The sequence below is a fragment of the Scardinius erythrophthalmus genome, assembly GCF_964197995.2.
Source record: "Scardinius erythrophthalmus genome assembly, chromosome: 4".
Taxonomy (NCBI): domain Eukaryota; kingdom Metazoa; phylum Chordata; class Actinopteri; order Cypriniformes; family Leuciscidae; genus Scardinius; species Scardinius erythrophthalmus.
This window is the reverse complement of record NC_138224.1, coordinates 50,929,573-50,943,778: the sequence shown is the minus strand read 5'-3', so window position 1 is coordinate 50,943,778 and position 14,206 is coordinate 50,929,573. Positions and strand designations below refer to the sequence as shown.

Genomic DNA, 14,206 nt, shown 5'->3' with positions numbered 1-14,206 from the left:
GTGAGAGTTTGTCGACAGTTCTTCAATCCCCAAACATCTTTCAGAGAGAGCTGGACCTGAGTAACAATGACCTTCAGGATTCTGGAGTGAAGCTTCTTTCTGATGGACTGAAGAGTCCAAACTGTCAGCTGGGGATACTGAGGTTTGAGTTAAAATACTTTATTTTTTAACAATAAGTTAATTATTAAATATCCCACTGCTAAGATTTATTCTGTATGCAATTACATTGTGTTTTTCTTCTTCAGATTTCCCACATGTAATCTCACTGCTCAGTGTTGTGAGAGTTTATCATCAGTTCTTCAATCCTCAAACATCTTTCTGAAAGAGCTGGACCTGAGTAACAATGACCTGCAGGATTCTGGAGTGAAGCTTCTTTCTGATGGACTGAAGAGTCCAAACTCTCAGCTGGAAATACTGAGGTTTGAGTTAAAATACTTTATTTTTTAACAATAAGTTAATTATTAAATATCCCAACATCTAAGATTTATTCTGTATGCAATTACATTGTGTTTTTCTTCTTCAGATTTCCCACATGTAATCTCACTGCTCAGTGTTGTGAGAGTTTATCATCAGTTCTTCAATCCTCAAACATCTTTCTGAAAGAGCTGGACCTGAGTAACAATGACCTGCAGGATTCTGGAGTGAAGCTTCTTTCTGATGGACTGAAGAGTCCAAACTCTCAGCTGGAAATACTGAGGTTTGAGTTAAAATACTTTATTTTTTAACAATAAGTTAATTATTAAATATCCCAACGTCTAAGATTTATTCTGTATGCAATTACATTGTGTTTTTCTTCTTCAGATTTCCCACATGTAATCTCACTGCTCAGTGTTGTGAGAGTTTGTCTTCAGCACTACAATCCTCAAACTGTGTCCTGAGAGAGCTGGACCTGAGTAACAATGACCTGCAGGATTCAGGAGTGAAGCTTATTTCTGATGGACTAAAGAGTCCAAACTGTCAGCTGAAGATACTGAGGTAAATGTTTGTAAAATAATGAATGAAATACTATCACAATAAATGATTTTGTCAAAGAATGTGGCATCTGCTCTCAGTGGAATACAAGAACAAGAGACAAAAACAACATTTGCAGTAATGAGATTTTTTCCATATTTATACAGATATCCGCATTGTCAGAGTTAAGAAGTATGACCCACGTTTTTCAAATACATCAATTTCATGCATGGTTTGCTTCCGATAGCACTGAAGGCTAGTAGCACCATCTAGTGGCTGTGTACGGGACACATGAGATGCATGATCTCAGCCAGGGTTCCAAATTTACACCACATGCCAAATGGCAATTTTATGAAACAATGATACCCACAAGTTGGCTAGCAATCTCTTCCTAAATTCTAGCAAGCAAGCATGCAAATTTATTTATATAGCACAATTCATACATTGACCCAATTCAATATGCTTTAAAAAAAAAAAAATTTTTTTTATAATAATACAAGATACAAAAGAATACATATAAAAAAATAACTAAAAAAACATAGGAAGCTGTAAGGTTGAACAGTGTGATTAAGTATAAGTTCTCAGTCATAAGCACGTGAAAAAAATAAATGTTTTTAACCTAGATTTAAAAATCGATACGTTTGGGGCACGTCTAAGATCTTCTGGTAGTTTATTCCAGTTGTGTACAGCATAAGTGTTAAACCAGCTTCTCCATGTTTAGTTCGGACTCTGGGCTCAACTAGCTGACCTGTGTTCATAGATCTAAGAGCCCTGCTCGGTTTATATTCTTCAAACATATCAATATAAGCTGCAGCAGTTTTACAGTCTTTTTTTTCGGGAGAACAGTTACAGTAGTCAACCCTACTAGAGATAAAAGCATGGATGAGCTTCTCTTGGTCTTTTTTAGACATCAAGCCTTTGATTCTAGATATATTTTTTAAATGATAGAATGCTGTTTTGGTGACCGCTTTGATATGACTGTTAAATGTAAGATCTGAATCTATCACAACAGATTCTATCAATACTAGCAATAAATGTTTGAGACAATTGGATATGGCTTAGTATGAATATAAACATGGCCAGATTTACCTCATATTGTGACATAGGCAAAATCAAATTGGGGCCCTCAAATGTGGTGTGCATGACCAAAACTGCTACTTTGAAAGGAAATGAGGACAAAAACACACACACAAAAAAAAAAATGAAACACTGTGATGTCAAATTTGATATTGTGGCTTTATATGTGATCATATTACTTGCATGTGTCACTATAAACTTTACCAAAATCAAGCTCAAATGAAGTTGACAAGTTTTTGTCCAGTGAATGTTGTGTTTTTTCGTCATTAGAACGGCTGCATCTGAGGCAGTCAGTCCGTCACACTTTCATCAGCTTAAAGCAGAACTTGGTAACTTTTTTAACTTAATAAAACTGTCTAGAAATCATTTGGATGGTTAAACAACCTGTTCTGGTGATATTGGTGACTTTCCCCGCTCCCCCCAGCGTTCCCAGGCGGAAAACCAACCTTGCAACTTGGGGACTACCGTCCCGGCAAGATAGAAATTGGAAGTCTCGTGAGAAGCGAGAACGAGGACGAGGACGAGGACGAGGACGAGCGCGAAACACGAATTGCTTTACGGCAATTCGACATAAACACACACGCATGTATGATGTATTACCAGATTACCCACCTCGGTAGACATAGCTCCACACGATACAGTTGGCTTGCTCCGATCAAAACAAACGCACATGAGCAGCGGCAGAAAGGGGGAGGAGGCCGCCACAAGTGAGTTTTTTACGACCGTGTTGTGAAATATACGCCCCCCACAGCTGTAGGGGGAGCTCGTGGGGAAAACATGCGACAACAAAAGGGAAAATCAGCGAAGAAGTGACTAGAGTTCGCTAGAGTTGCCGAGTTCTCCTTTAAAGGTTATGAAGATTATTGTAGCTATGTGGCCGCTAGTTTTTTCCCCTGTTTTTCACGATAGAGATGGGACGGAGTTAAGAGGTTTAACTGACAGTGTTAAGTAGGTTTCTGGACTGTATTGACTGGTTCGGATCATCACAGGGCATCGGTAAGAATGCACAAAAGTCCAAAAGTCCAGTCACTGTTTTTAATCGTAGGTTCAAGTCATCAACATACTTAGTGCGGTGCATGAAAAGATGCATGTGATATTAAGGGTGTGTGAGTGTGGTTTCTATAATAAAAACAGAAATATAAATAATCAGTTTACAGTAATAAATGATAAACATTTCACTCAAAAATAATAAACGCGTGAGGATACATGGCTATAAATGTAAACAATTGACTATTTATATACACGTGACTATCGTCTTATAACCATATCTCAATCGAGTGTAATCTTCACAATCCACATAATTATGGCTTAATAACATCTGTAAAGTGTAAACACTAAAGTAAACATATGGAAAATATGAGTCGTTATTTCACTTATACAGTGCGCACCGGAACACACGTGCAAAGATAATGCACACAGTCATACCGCTAACATTAGCTTCACGGAAATCCGAAAACACTCAACATCAGAACGTTTCAACACATAATACAACAAATAGCAATATAAACAAGATTAAAGACGGTATATGTGGAAATTAAACTTACTTTCAAAGTTATGCACACTCATCTATGGCTTGAATACACACAAGCCCTCCACAGCTTTCAAGCGAAACATAACCAGTTGCGTCAAACTCTGGGGGCGGAACTAAGTTACGACTGTCAATAATTCACAACCCACCAATAAGAATTAACTTACTGAGCCTTTTCAACAGACAGTTTAAGGAGACAATGGAGTTACGAAAATTGGTCACAAGCTCTTTTTAATACCTCTTATTGGTTAAATATTTGCAAACCCACAGACAGACTAAAGGTATACAAATTGTAATGATTTATGTTAAAAAGGACGATATTTTAAATTGTATTAACTTATAAAGTAATTGTCTTATATAGTTTTGGCATTAGAGTGAAATAATAATAATAAAAAATAGATATTTCTCCCCATTGTATTTGGGGAGATTCTTGCATGAAAGCAACACAGACTTGGGTGCGCACTTGTTCAGGAAGTTTTAGCTGATGACGATGTATTTAGTTCAATAAAACACATGTAGGGGCTGATAGTGTTGATGATTTACCTTGGATACGGGCGAGAGTGAGCCTGCAGTGTATTCGCACATAGGCAATCAGGGCAGCAAATGAATGGCAATCCACTAGGGATGGGCATATTTCAAAAAAATTGTATTCGAATATTTGGGCTCATAAAAAACAAATATTTAAATATTCATTTATTTAAATGTAGTTTAACAAGAAAGACAATATTTTTTAATCTTCACGTCAGTTAAATTACATTTTAATCTTTTCTTAACCTTTCTGAAAAAGTTTATGATTAGCAAATATGCGCACAACAAGTTTACATCAGGCACGTGCAGAGGTAGGGCTCAACCTGCCCTTTTTGCCCTTACACTCCAAAGTGCCCTTGTTTTGGTGGTGGTGTTTTTTTTTTTTTAATAAATCAATACTATTGGTCACCCTTTACATGTTCCGTGAAGTCTGACACTTTCTGGTTCCCGTAGTGAACGGTCATGTGGTGTTTGCATACTTTACCACAGCTGAAGTGAAATAAATGCAATATTTGCCAAATAATACACAGATGTTTCAGAGACATTTTCATTCAATACTTTATGTACTGCTTCATACAGCGTCTGTTTGAACAAGAATAAAGTTCAACATAAGCTACTATCAATGAAGTGGAGTCTACGTTTTTTAATCAGATTTAATTTGATAAACATGACACAATATAACATCGCAATGACATGAAAAGAGTGTTTACTGTTATAAAAAAACTGATGTGTGAGCTTTAGGGGAACTAAAGGTGTTCGAATAAACACGAAACACACGTGATCGTGGTCATGCGGTGAATCCGGCCAATCGTGGAACAGCTGTGTCGTCATCAGCCCTCGTGCAGCCGCTCTTGAGAAGCTGCGCTGGCTGAGTTCTCCGGCTACTCTCCAATCGCTCTCGCGGTACTTTGATGGCATACGTCACAGTCACGTGGCATGTGTATCAAGTCAGACACAATTTCTAACCGGCTTGCACTGCTTCAAGTCAGCCGCCGATCGGTCCCCTCTGCCCCCTCTGCCCCCTCTGTCCGATAACTCTGCCCCATCTGTCTGATAACTCTGCCCCCTCTGTCTGATAACTCTGCCCCCTCTAGCCCCTTTCACACAGAGATTCCGGAAAATACACGGATAAAGTGACCCGGGATTTGACCCGGGTTCATTTGATTTTGGTTCATTCACACTGCCAGTGATTTTCCGGAATCAGAGAGCGCGTTCACACACAACCCGTGTATGTCCCGGAAAGACACGTGACATCGATGTGACTTGTAATGTCTCAGCAGCGTCTTCAGTTTGCTTATGAGCTGCGATTTCTCTCTCGAGAAACCACGCTTGTGCATTTATTTCTCTGATTCGATCATAAAATTGCACATTTCGTACCGTTTCACAGCTGGCGAACGATCCCGGCTTCAGCGTCATCACTACGACACGGCATTATTACGGCTTTTGTTCACACAGCGCGCGTCCCGGGACTGAACACGGCAATGTTACTAGGTCCCCAACCCGGCATCGATCCCGGCATTAAACCCGGGTCGTGTTTGCGTTCACGCAGAAGGCGTTCCGGCAATTTGCCGGCAATTTCCCGGGTTCAATGCGCTGTGTGAAAGGGGCTTCTGTCTGATAACTCTGCCCCCTCTGTCTGCCCCCTCTGTCTGCCCCCTCTGTCTGATATCTCTGTCTCTGCCCGCCCCCTCCGCCCGACAACTCCGCCCGCCCCCTCCGCCCGACAACTCCGCCCGACAACTCTGCCCGCCCCCTCCGCCCGACAACTCTGCCCGCCCGACAACTCTGCGCGCCCCCCCTCCTCTGCCCGCCCCCTCCTCTGCCCGCCCCCTCCTCTGCCCCTTGTCATTAAAGTGAAATTACTGAACTTAAATATACGAGCTGGAAAAAAATGCTCATTTTAGAAGAAAATTTCAGATGACACTCGAGGCTTTATATATATATATATATATATATATATATATATATATATATATTAGGGCTGTCAAAGTTAGCGCGTTAATAACGCGTTAACGCAAAATCATATTATCGGCACTAATTTTTTTAACGTGCGATTAAGGCAGCGCGTATTTTCTGTTTGACCCGTGGCCCAACCCCTAGTTGGAGAAATGGAGATACACAGTGTTGCTAACTTAGCGACATTGCAGACCCCTTTAGCGATTTTTTCCCTTCAACAAAGCGCCCAAACCTTATTTAGTTTCTGAGAATCTACCGGTACCGCCGGTACTGCTCTCTCAGCACGCGCGCGCGCACCTCTCTCTCTCTCGCTCGCTCTCTCTCTCTCTCTCTCTCTCTCTGCGTCTCGCGCGGAGGAGCAGCGCTTTAACTCAGTTAAGCATAGATATTATGTTGCTTCTCTATTTTTACAAGTATAGCCGAAATCAGAGCACAGATATTGTCTTTATCTTATGTGAATTTGATTTCACCAGACGACGGCTCGATTATCAGAATTTTTGTGCAGATTAACTTAACATCTTGGAAGGGAGAGCTGGTTATGTCTTAATGCGTTTCAGTCACCATTTCAAATTCATTCCGTTGTTTGACAACAGAAACAGTAAAATATACCAATGAAAACAGTTTTATTGAGAATTTAGCTTCATCAAAATGGGCACAGAGAGAGACAAACTACAATGTAATAGGCTAATAAATAATAAATGTACATTTAGCATTTTCAGAAGAGCTGCCCTGTCATGCAAAAATCTAAACATGTTTGTGTTAGTAAATTGCTCAGTGCAAAGAAAGAGAAGTAATGGTAACCTGCCATTTTTTTGTTCTTTCTACGTGTCTAATAGACATGAACAAGTTCTTTGAAAAACATCTGTGACCTTTGAAACATCTCATCCTTATGCTCTATATTGACTATGGTTTCAATAATAAACATACATTTGCATAAAGCATCTATATTTATCCATGCCCACGTTGATTAGAGTATTACAAACTTGAAAAGTATTAATTTAAGGTACATTTAGAACAATTAAAAAAATGTGCGATTAAATGCGATTAATCGCGAGTTAACTCATTACAATATGCGATTAATCGCGATTAAAAAAATTAATCGATTGACAGCCCTAATATATATATATATATATATATAATATATATTTAAACAAATTACCCCAACACATATTGTCCCAAAAACAAAATTTCTTGTAATTCCCAACTGAATATATAAAAGACACCAGGAAAGACCAATTTTATTTAACACAATTAAATAAAACGTCAAACCCATATCTTGGTTGTAGTTTCATTTACTCACTAGCGTGCACTCTAGAAATAAATGATTATTGGCTTGTCGCTCTTTGAGGATCAATGCAGGCTAAAGAGACAACGTAGCACCTCCAGTTTCAATGTTTGGGTAAATAATATTTAAAGAAACAAAATAATAGACATCAAAAACATTAATCCCTTAGATCAAACAAAATATTAATTTCTCATAACAAAGTAAAATAAAAAGAGAAAACTAGAACCATTCAAATGAAATGTTTATTCAGTGTGGCCTTAGCTATCACAGTGATCAAATACAATCAACTTGTTAACAAGTTATGCATGTTTGTGATGACATAACTTACACGCAAATGCACCAGGGTTCGATCGAATCAAATTGAGTGTGAAACCAGATCCACACTGCAGGGGGGCACTGGGATCAATCGCGCTCGGAATCGTGTGAAAACGCCCTCACACGCGAGCAGCTCATGATCCTGTTTTCAGTGTTTCAGAGTCAGGATTATCATGGAGAGGAGTTAATGAAAATCTGTTTCCATATCACCTCACTCTTCCTAATCTGCCACCAAACATTCACCATGTTCTTTAGAATAACGTTGCCTCTAATTAGGCCTGTAATTTTAGAAGGTAACTGTCACGGCCAGCTCGTTCCCGACCGTAACATAAAGAGGATTACACATACAAGCAAGCGTTTGCATTGCAAGATTATTTATTAAGGAAAAAATTATCTGTTACAGAAATATAACACAATGTCTAGGGATTTAAATAAACAAGAGAAAATAATAGTCCAATGGGCCAATAAATGTTGGTAAATAAAAGACAAACAAAAAGAGAACAAATTGGAGCAAACGACTTCTCTGGGGAACTAAGTTCCACCCATAAATTATCCAATTAACAGTGACTTCACAGTCGAATGAAATACTGCCACCATCAGGTAGAGAATAAAAAGACAGGGTCGTAAAAGTATATACTGTATATACTACAACCCCAAATCAGAAAAAGTTGGGACACTGTACAAATTGTGAGTAAAAAAGGAATGGAATAATTTACAAATCTCATAAACTTATATTTTATTCACAATAGAATATAGATAACATATCAAATGTTGAAAGTGAGACATTTTGAAATGTCATGCCAAATATTGTCTCATTTTGGATTTCATGAGAGCTACACATTCCAAAAAAGTTGGGACAGGTAGCAATAAGAGGCCGGAAAAGTTAAATGTACATATAAGGAACCGCTGGAGAACCAATTTGCAACTTATTAGGTCAATTGGCAACATGATTGGGTATAAAAAGAGCCTCTCAGAGTGGCAGTGTCTCTCAGAAGTCAAGATGGGCAGAGGATCACCAATTCCCCCAATGCTGCGGCGAAAAATAGTGGAGCAATATCAGAAAGGAGTTTCTCAGAGAAAAATTGCAAAGAGTTTGAAGTTATCATCATCTACAGTGCATAATATCATCCAAAGATTCAGAGAATCTGGAACAATCTCTGTGCGTAAGGATCAAGGCCAGAAAACCATACTGGATGCCCGTGATCTTCGGGCCCTTAGACGGCATTGCATCACATACAGGAATGCTACTGTAATAGAAATCACAACATGGTTGGGCCCCATGAAAAGAATCTTGACTGGGCCCCCAACACAGCTGAGACTTTTTTCATATTAATTTACATAAAATCATGCGCTTTTATGGTATTTTGACTATCATTCTCATATATTTAAGTCAATCAGACAATTGAACTCCATCCCATGTCCACACCCGTAATTTGTCCTCTGTAATACTGCACTACTTCAGTACTGTATAATGTATACTGTGCATAGCTGTACATGTGTCATATTCACATATATTTATATTTGTATGTATGTGAGGCAAAGCCGTGCACCCGCTGCACCCTGCTCTATCGAAACGTGCTAACTTGTCGAAAAATGCTACCGTAGAGACCTGGGGCCTCATGTACAAAGCGTGTGTACGCACAGAAAAGTGCCGTAGGCTACGATCATTGTCACGGGCGGTCCACTAACAATGTTGGCCTACTTACAAACCCACCTTTTCTTGTGAAATATTAGGTAACATACTGTCGACCCTTTGCCTCTTTCCAGGGTTTCCCCAGGTTTGATCACCCCAAATTTAAGACTTTTTTAAGACCTTTTTAAGACCACTTTAATGAAAATGAAGACCTGCATCGCACCCATTATGCAGTCGTAAAACACCCGATCAAATCCCAATAATGACTATTACTAACAAATGTTTTAATTAAAAATACATTTATTATAAAAAAAACTCATTCAACAACACACTGCAAAGTGATGTGTTTGGTAAATATCAAACATTCATAACAATAAACAGATAAACTAACTTTTCAAATCGTCTTAGTAAAGTTTCTCAGCATTCAAATTGCTTCAACCATTGCTTCAGAGGGGTAGACAGATAGGTAAGAGAGAAATAGATAGCAGGGGTGTAATGGTTCACAAAATTCACGGTTCGGTTCAATACGATACACTTGTGTCACGGTTTGGTACGTTTTCGATACAGTAAAAAGAAATAAATGCCAGAGAATTTTTTTATATATTAATTTTTTTTTTTTTTATTAAAACTAACACACTTTGACCAATGATGGAGCTATAATAGACTCTTCTTAGGAGCATAAACAAAACAGCTCCTTGGAAAAAAATTAAATGTAACCTAATATTGTAGTAGTTATAAACAAAGGTCTATTTTTAGTTCAGATTAACATTTGAGGGCAGCAATTGTATTCATAATGTCAAAATAAAACCAACGTAATGTTACTTGAAAGCATTATAGCCTACTATTCCTGCCAAACTTCCATGGTTGCAGTTAGTGTTACTACAGTAAATCCATGGTGAATGTTGCTGATATGTGGAAGCTGGATAGTTCATTCATGGCACAATGTTTCTTCCTGGCTTCCACGTCAGCGCTGTTTGATCCATTAATAACGGAGAAAAGTGAATGTTTCTCACTAGATCTCGCAGCGATGTTATTACTTCTGTGGCTACCCTGCTTTCACTTCTCTTATTTTTTTCTCTTTCCGTTTTTGACTTCCAGATTTTTGAGGCATTTTCACTTCCTCTTCCGTCAAGTTGATATTCTACCGGCGCTATAAGTGAAGTCAAGCTGTTTCTGTTGCCTGGATACAATTTGGGCAGACTGAACCATTTTATGATAATCGAGAGGGGGAGAGGGGCCCACGGACGTTTGTGTTTCCTAAACAAATACTTTTTTTTGACACCTGGAAACATCAAATAGAATAATTTAAAGTTAATAATTTTTACTATCAAATCTTTTTTTTTAGCACCACAATTTTATTGGGGGCTTCTCTGGGCCCCCTCTTAGTCATGGGCCCCGAGAATCGTCATCGTTTACCCCCCCACCCCACCCCCCCTGAATGCTGAAAGGTATGTCCAAGTTCTAGAACAACATATGCTCCCATCCAGACGTCGTCTCTTTCAGGGAAGACCTTGCATTTTCCAACATGACAATGCCAGACCACATACTGCATCAATTACAATATCATGGCTGCGTAGAAGAAGGATCCGGGTACTGAAATGGCCAGCCTGCAGTCCAGATCTTTCACCCATAGAAAACATTTGGTGCATCATAAAGAGGAAGATGCAACAAAGAAGACCTAAGACAGTTGAGCAACTAGAAGCCTGTATTAGACAAGAATGGGACAACATTCCTATTCCTAAACTTGAGCAACTTGTCTCCTCAGTCCCCAGACGTTTGCAGACTGTTAAAAAAATAAGAGGGGATGCCACACAGTGGTAAACATGGCCTTGTCCCAACTTTTTTGAGATGTGTTGATGCCATGAAATTTAAAATCAACTTATTTTTCCCTTAAAATTATACATTTTCTCAGTTTAAACATTTGATATGTCATCTATGTTGTATTTTGAATAAAATATTGAAATTTGAAACTTCCACATCATTGCATTCTGTTTTTACTCACAATTTATACAGTGTCCCAACTTTTTCTGATTTGGGGTTGTATATGACAAGTTGTATAGCGGAATCCCATTCAATGTCGCTGGCTCACACCAAATCCATATGGAATCCGGATCGTTTATGAACCATTCCAAAAGAAATCTAGACTGAGCAGTCAGCAAATATGTTGAAAAGCACAGAGCTGCCAGGTTGCCTGCTTTGACAGGGTAACACAACACACTATACTGCAGCCTGGGTCTTTTCTTTGCCCATATGAAAGAAATTATTGAGCTAATTAAATTGGCTCTGATAGGAAGCATTTGAAATATATAGAGAAGACGCGGAAGAATATTAATTTAGATTTAAATTTAATTAAATGATAAAGGCAGGCTGCACCATGTCTGCTGTTTATGTTTCACTGATTGTAAAAGGGGGACAAAATTTAAAATATATAGCTCTGATAATCGACAAGAAATCTTTAAACCCAAATAGGAGAACAATGTTGTGGACCAATGGAACGGTTGCAATATTTATTAGGGTCTGTTCTATACGCACTATTAAGAGGACCATAACTTCACTTTTTGAAAAGTTTATCTTATATCTGGGAAAACAAACTATACTCACTAATCAGTCTTATCTGCTTAGGAATGGATTGCTTGGGGGATTCCAGATACAACAAGAAATCATCAGCATTTAAAGTAATGTAATCGTTTGGTTTTAGCCAGGTTTCTGTCAAACACAGCACATCTAGATTATAGTCTGTAATCATAACATTAACAATAAGTGCTTTTGAAGTAAGGGATCTAATATTCAGCAACCCAAGCTTTATCATTTGCTCATTTGTATTATATCTGTTTTTTATTTGTTGAACATCTATAATTTTTTTTTGGAAGTTTGGACGTTTTTTGTATGTCCTCATTCGGGGAACAGACAAAGTCTCTTTATAATGATATCTAGGTGAAAGAGGCTCTATGTGATGGGATTTATCTGACCTTGGTGACGCGAGGCTGCTAGCAGATGGTCGGTTAAGCCAGTCTGTCTGCTTCTTGACCTGAGCCCCAAGTCATGTTTGAGCTCTAAGACTATGTGCCATATTACTAGAGAGAAGAGCAGCACCATCCCAGGAGGGATGAATACCATCTCTTTTCAATAGGTCAAGTTTGGCCCAAAAACTTTTCCAATTGTCTATGAATTCTATATTATTTTGCGGACACCACTTAGACAAGCAGACATTGAGTGAGGACAATCTACTAATCTACTACTCATCACTCCTGCGAACAGGAAGGGGGCCAGAGCAAATTACAGTGCCTGACATCGTACTTGCGAGTTCACACACCTCTTTAACATTAATTTTGGTGATCTCCGACTGGCGGGGTCGAACATCATTAGTGCCGACGTGGATAATAATCTTAGAAAATTTACGATTAGCATTAGCCAGCACTTTTAAATTTGCTTTGATGTCAGGCGCTCTGGCTCCCGGCAAACATGTGACTATGGTGGCCTGGTGTCTCTATTTTCACGTTCCGTGTAATAGAATCGCCAATAACTAGGGTACATTCAACAGGATTCTCAGTGGGTGTTTCACTGAGAGGGGAGAATCTGTTTGAAGTTGTAATCGGAACGGACGAGTGGTGTTTTGTCCCGTGACTACAGCGCCTCACTGTCACCCAGTTGCCCTGCTACACGGGCTCTACTTCAGCCGGAACCGAACAATGTAAAGAGTTCACTAAGCTAGTCGCATCCAAAGCGTATCTAAAGCCCTTGCACTCTTACAATTAACCTTGATTAAAGCTTGGATGCGTGTCTCTAGTTCTGAAATCTTCCCCGTCAGCTTTACTATCTCCCTGCATTTATCACATGTAAATCCTGTGCTGACAGAGAAGGATATGTTAAACATGTTGCATGAGGTGCAAGTAACAATAAGATGAGAAGATGACATGACTTACCATGTTTGTTGACTGATCCTACTCACCTAAGTTGTTTGATGGACTCGTAAAAAGCGTGAGAGAAAAATAAATAAATAAAGAGCGCACGGATGACACGCTAAGAGGCTAGCGAATTACTAGCGTGTTGTGTTAGTAATAATGATTTAGATTGAAGCTAGCAATGTCAGGTTAATGTGTGATGTTGAGTAAGTTATATTTAGCAGTATAAACAACAAGGAATGATAGTAAATAATGACTCTGAGCAGAAAGAAATACAAAGCTTACAGACGCAAACCAACGCAACAGCAGCAGAAGCGACGAGGCAAACAGGAGCAATCAAATTTTAGCAATTGCATTTTCCAAGACAAGTTAACTTGACAGCTCTGTCCTGAGATACAGGCAGATATTTCTTAAAGCATGTTAATTAATTATTTTTTTGTTAAATTATTAAATTGTAAAACTGGAATTAATTTTTTAATGTGGTCAGCATTTCGTGTGCCGCATTTGCATCCCTGACGGGCCGCATGCGGTTGAGAACCACTAATATAGAGATCAAAAGTCACTAAAGTCACTAAATCCGTATAAGTATGTGATGGGGAGCCGCCTCGAGAAGAAATTACATCCAAAAAGGCCGCCACCTCCTTTGGGTCCTTAAACAACCTTTCTCACCCGTCCACTTTAATCCTAAGAATTGCCGGGTATAACAGAGCAAAGGCAATTTATTTCTCCTTGAGCCGTTGTTTAACTTGAAAAAACTCTTGCCTCTTCCTCACCACTACTGCGGAGAAATCCTCGAACAACATGATGCTGGCTCCGTTGTACTCCAGGTTGTGCACTTTCCTTGCAGCCTGCATAATCTGCATAGTACTACTGCTATGTCTACTGATAAGCTGAAAACTGCTGCAACCTGAATATATATATACAAAACAAAAAAGTCGAAGCAAGTTTCCAATATGTTCAATGTGTTTCAACTGTTTTGATTAATACATTTTAAACATTTACTTTTCCCCCTTAAAACCTTAGCAAAAGAT

The 14,206-nt window shown here is 38.9% G+C and overlaps 1 protein-coding gene across 1 annotated transcript in view; it reads left to right on the top strand.

Annotated features, from left to right (window-relative positions):
- LOC308689938 (protein NLRC3-like) overlaps positions 1 to 14,206 on the top strand; it is a gene marked incomplete at its 5' end in the record, with an annotated part of 165,217 nt that overhangs the window by 49,812 nt on the left and 101,199 nt on the right. Inside the window, 2 exons of the mRNA XM_081364063.1 lie at positions 524 to 697; positions 802 to 975. Coding sequence (XP_081220189.1) covers positions 524 to 697; positions 802 to 975 — 348 coding nt within the window. The remainder of the gene's footprint in view (positions 1 to 523; positions 698 to 801; positions 976 to 14,206) is intronic.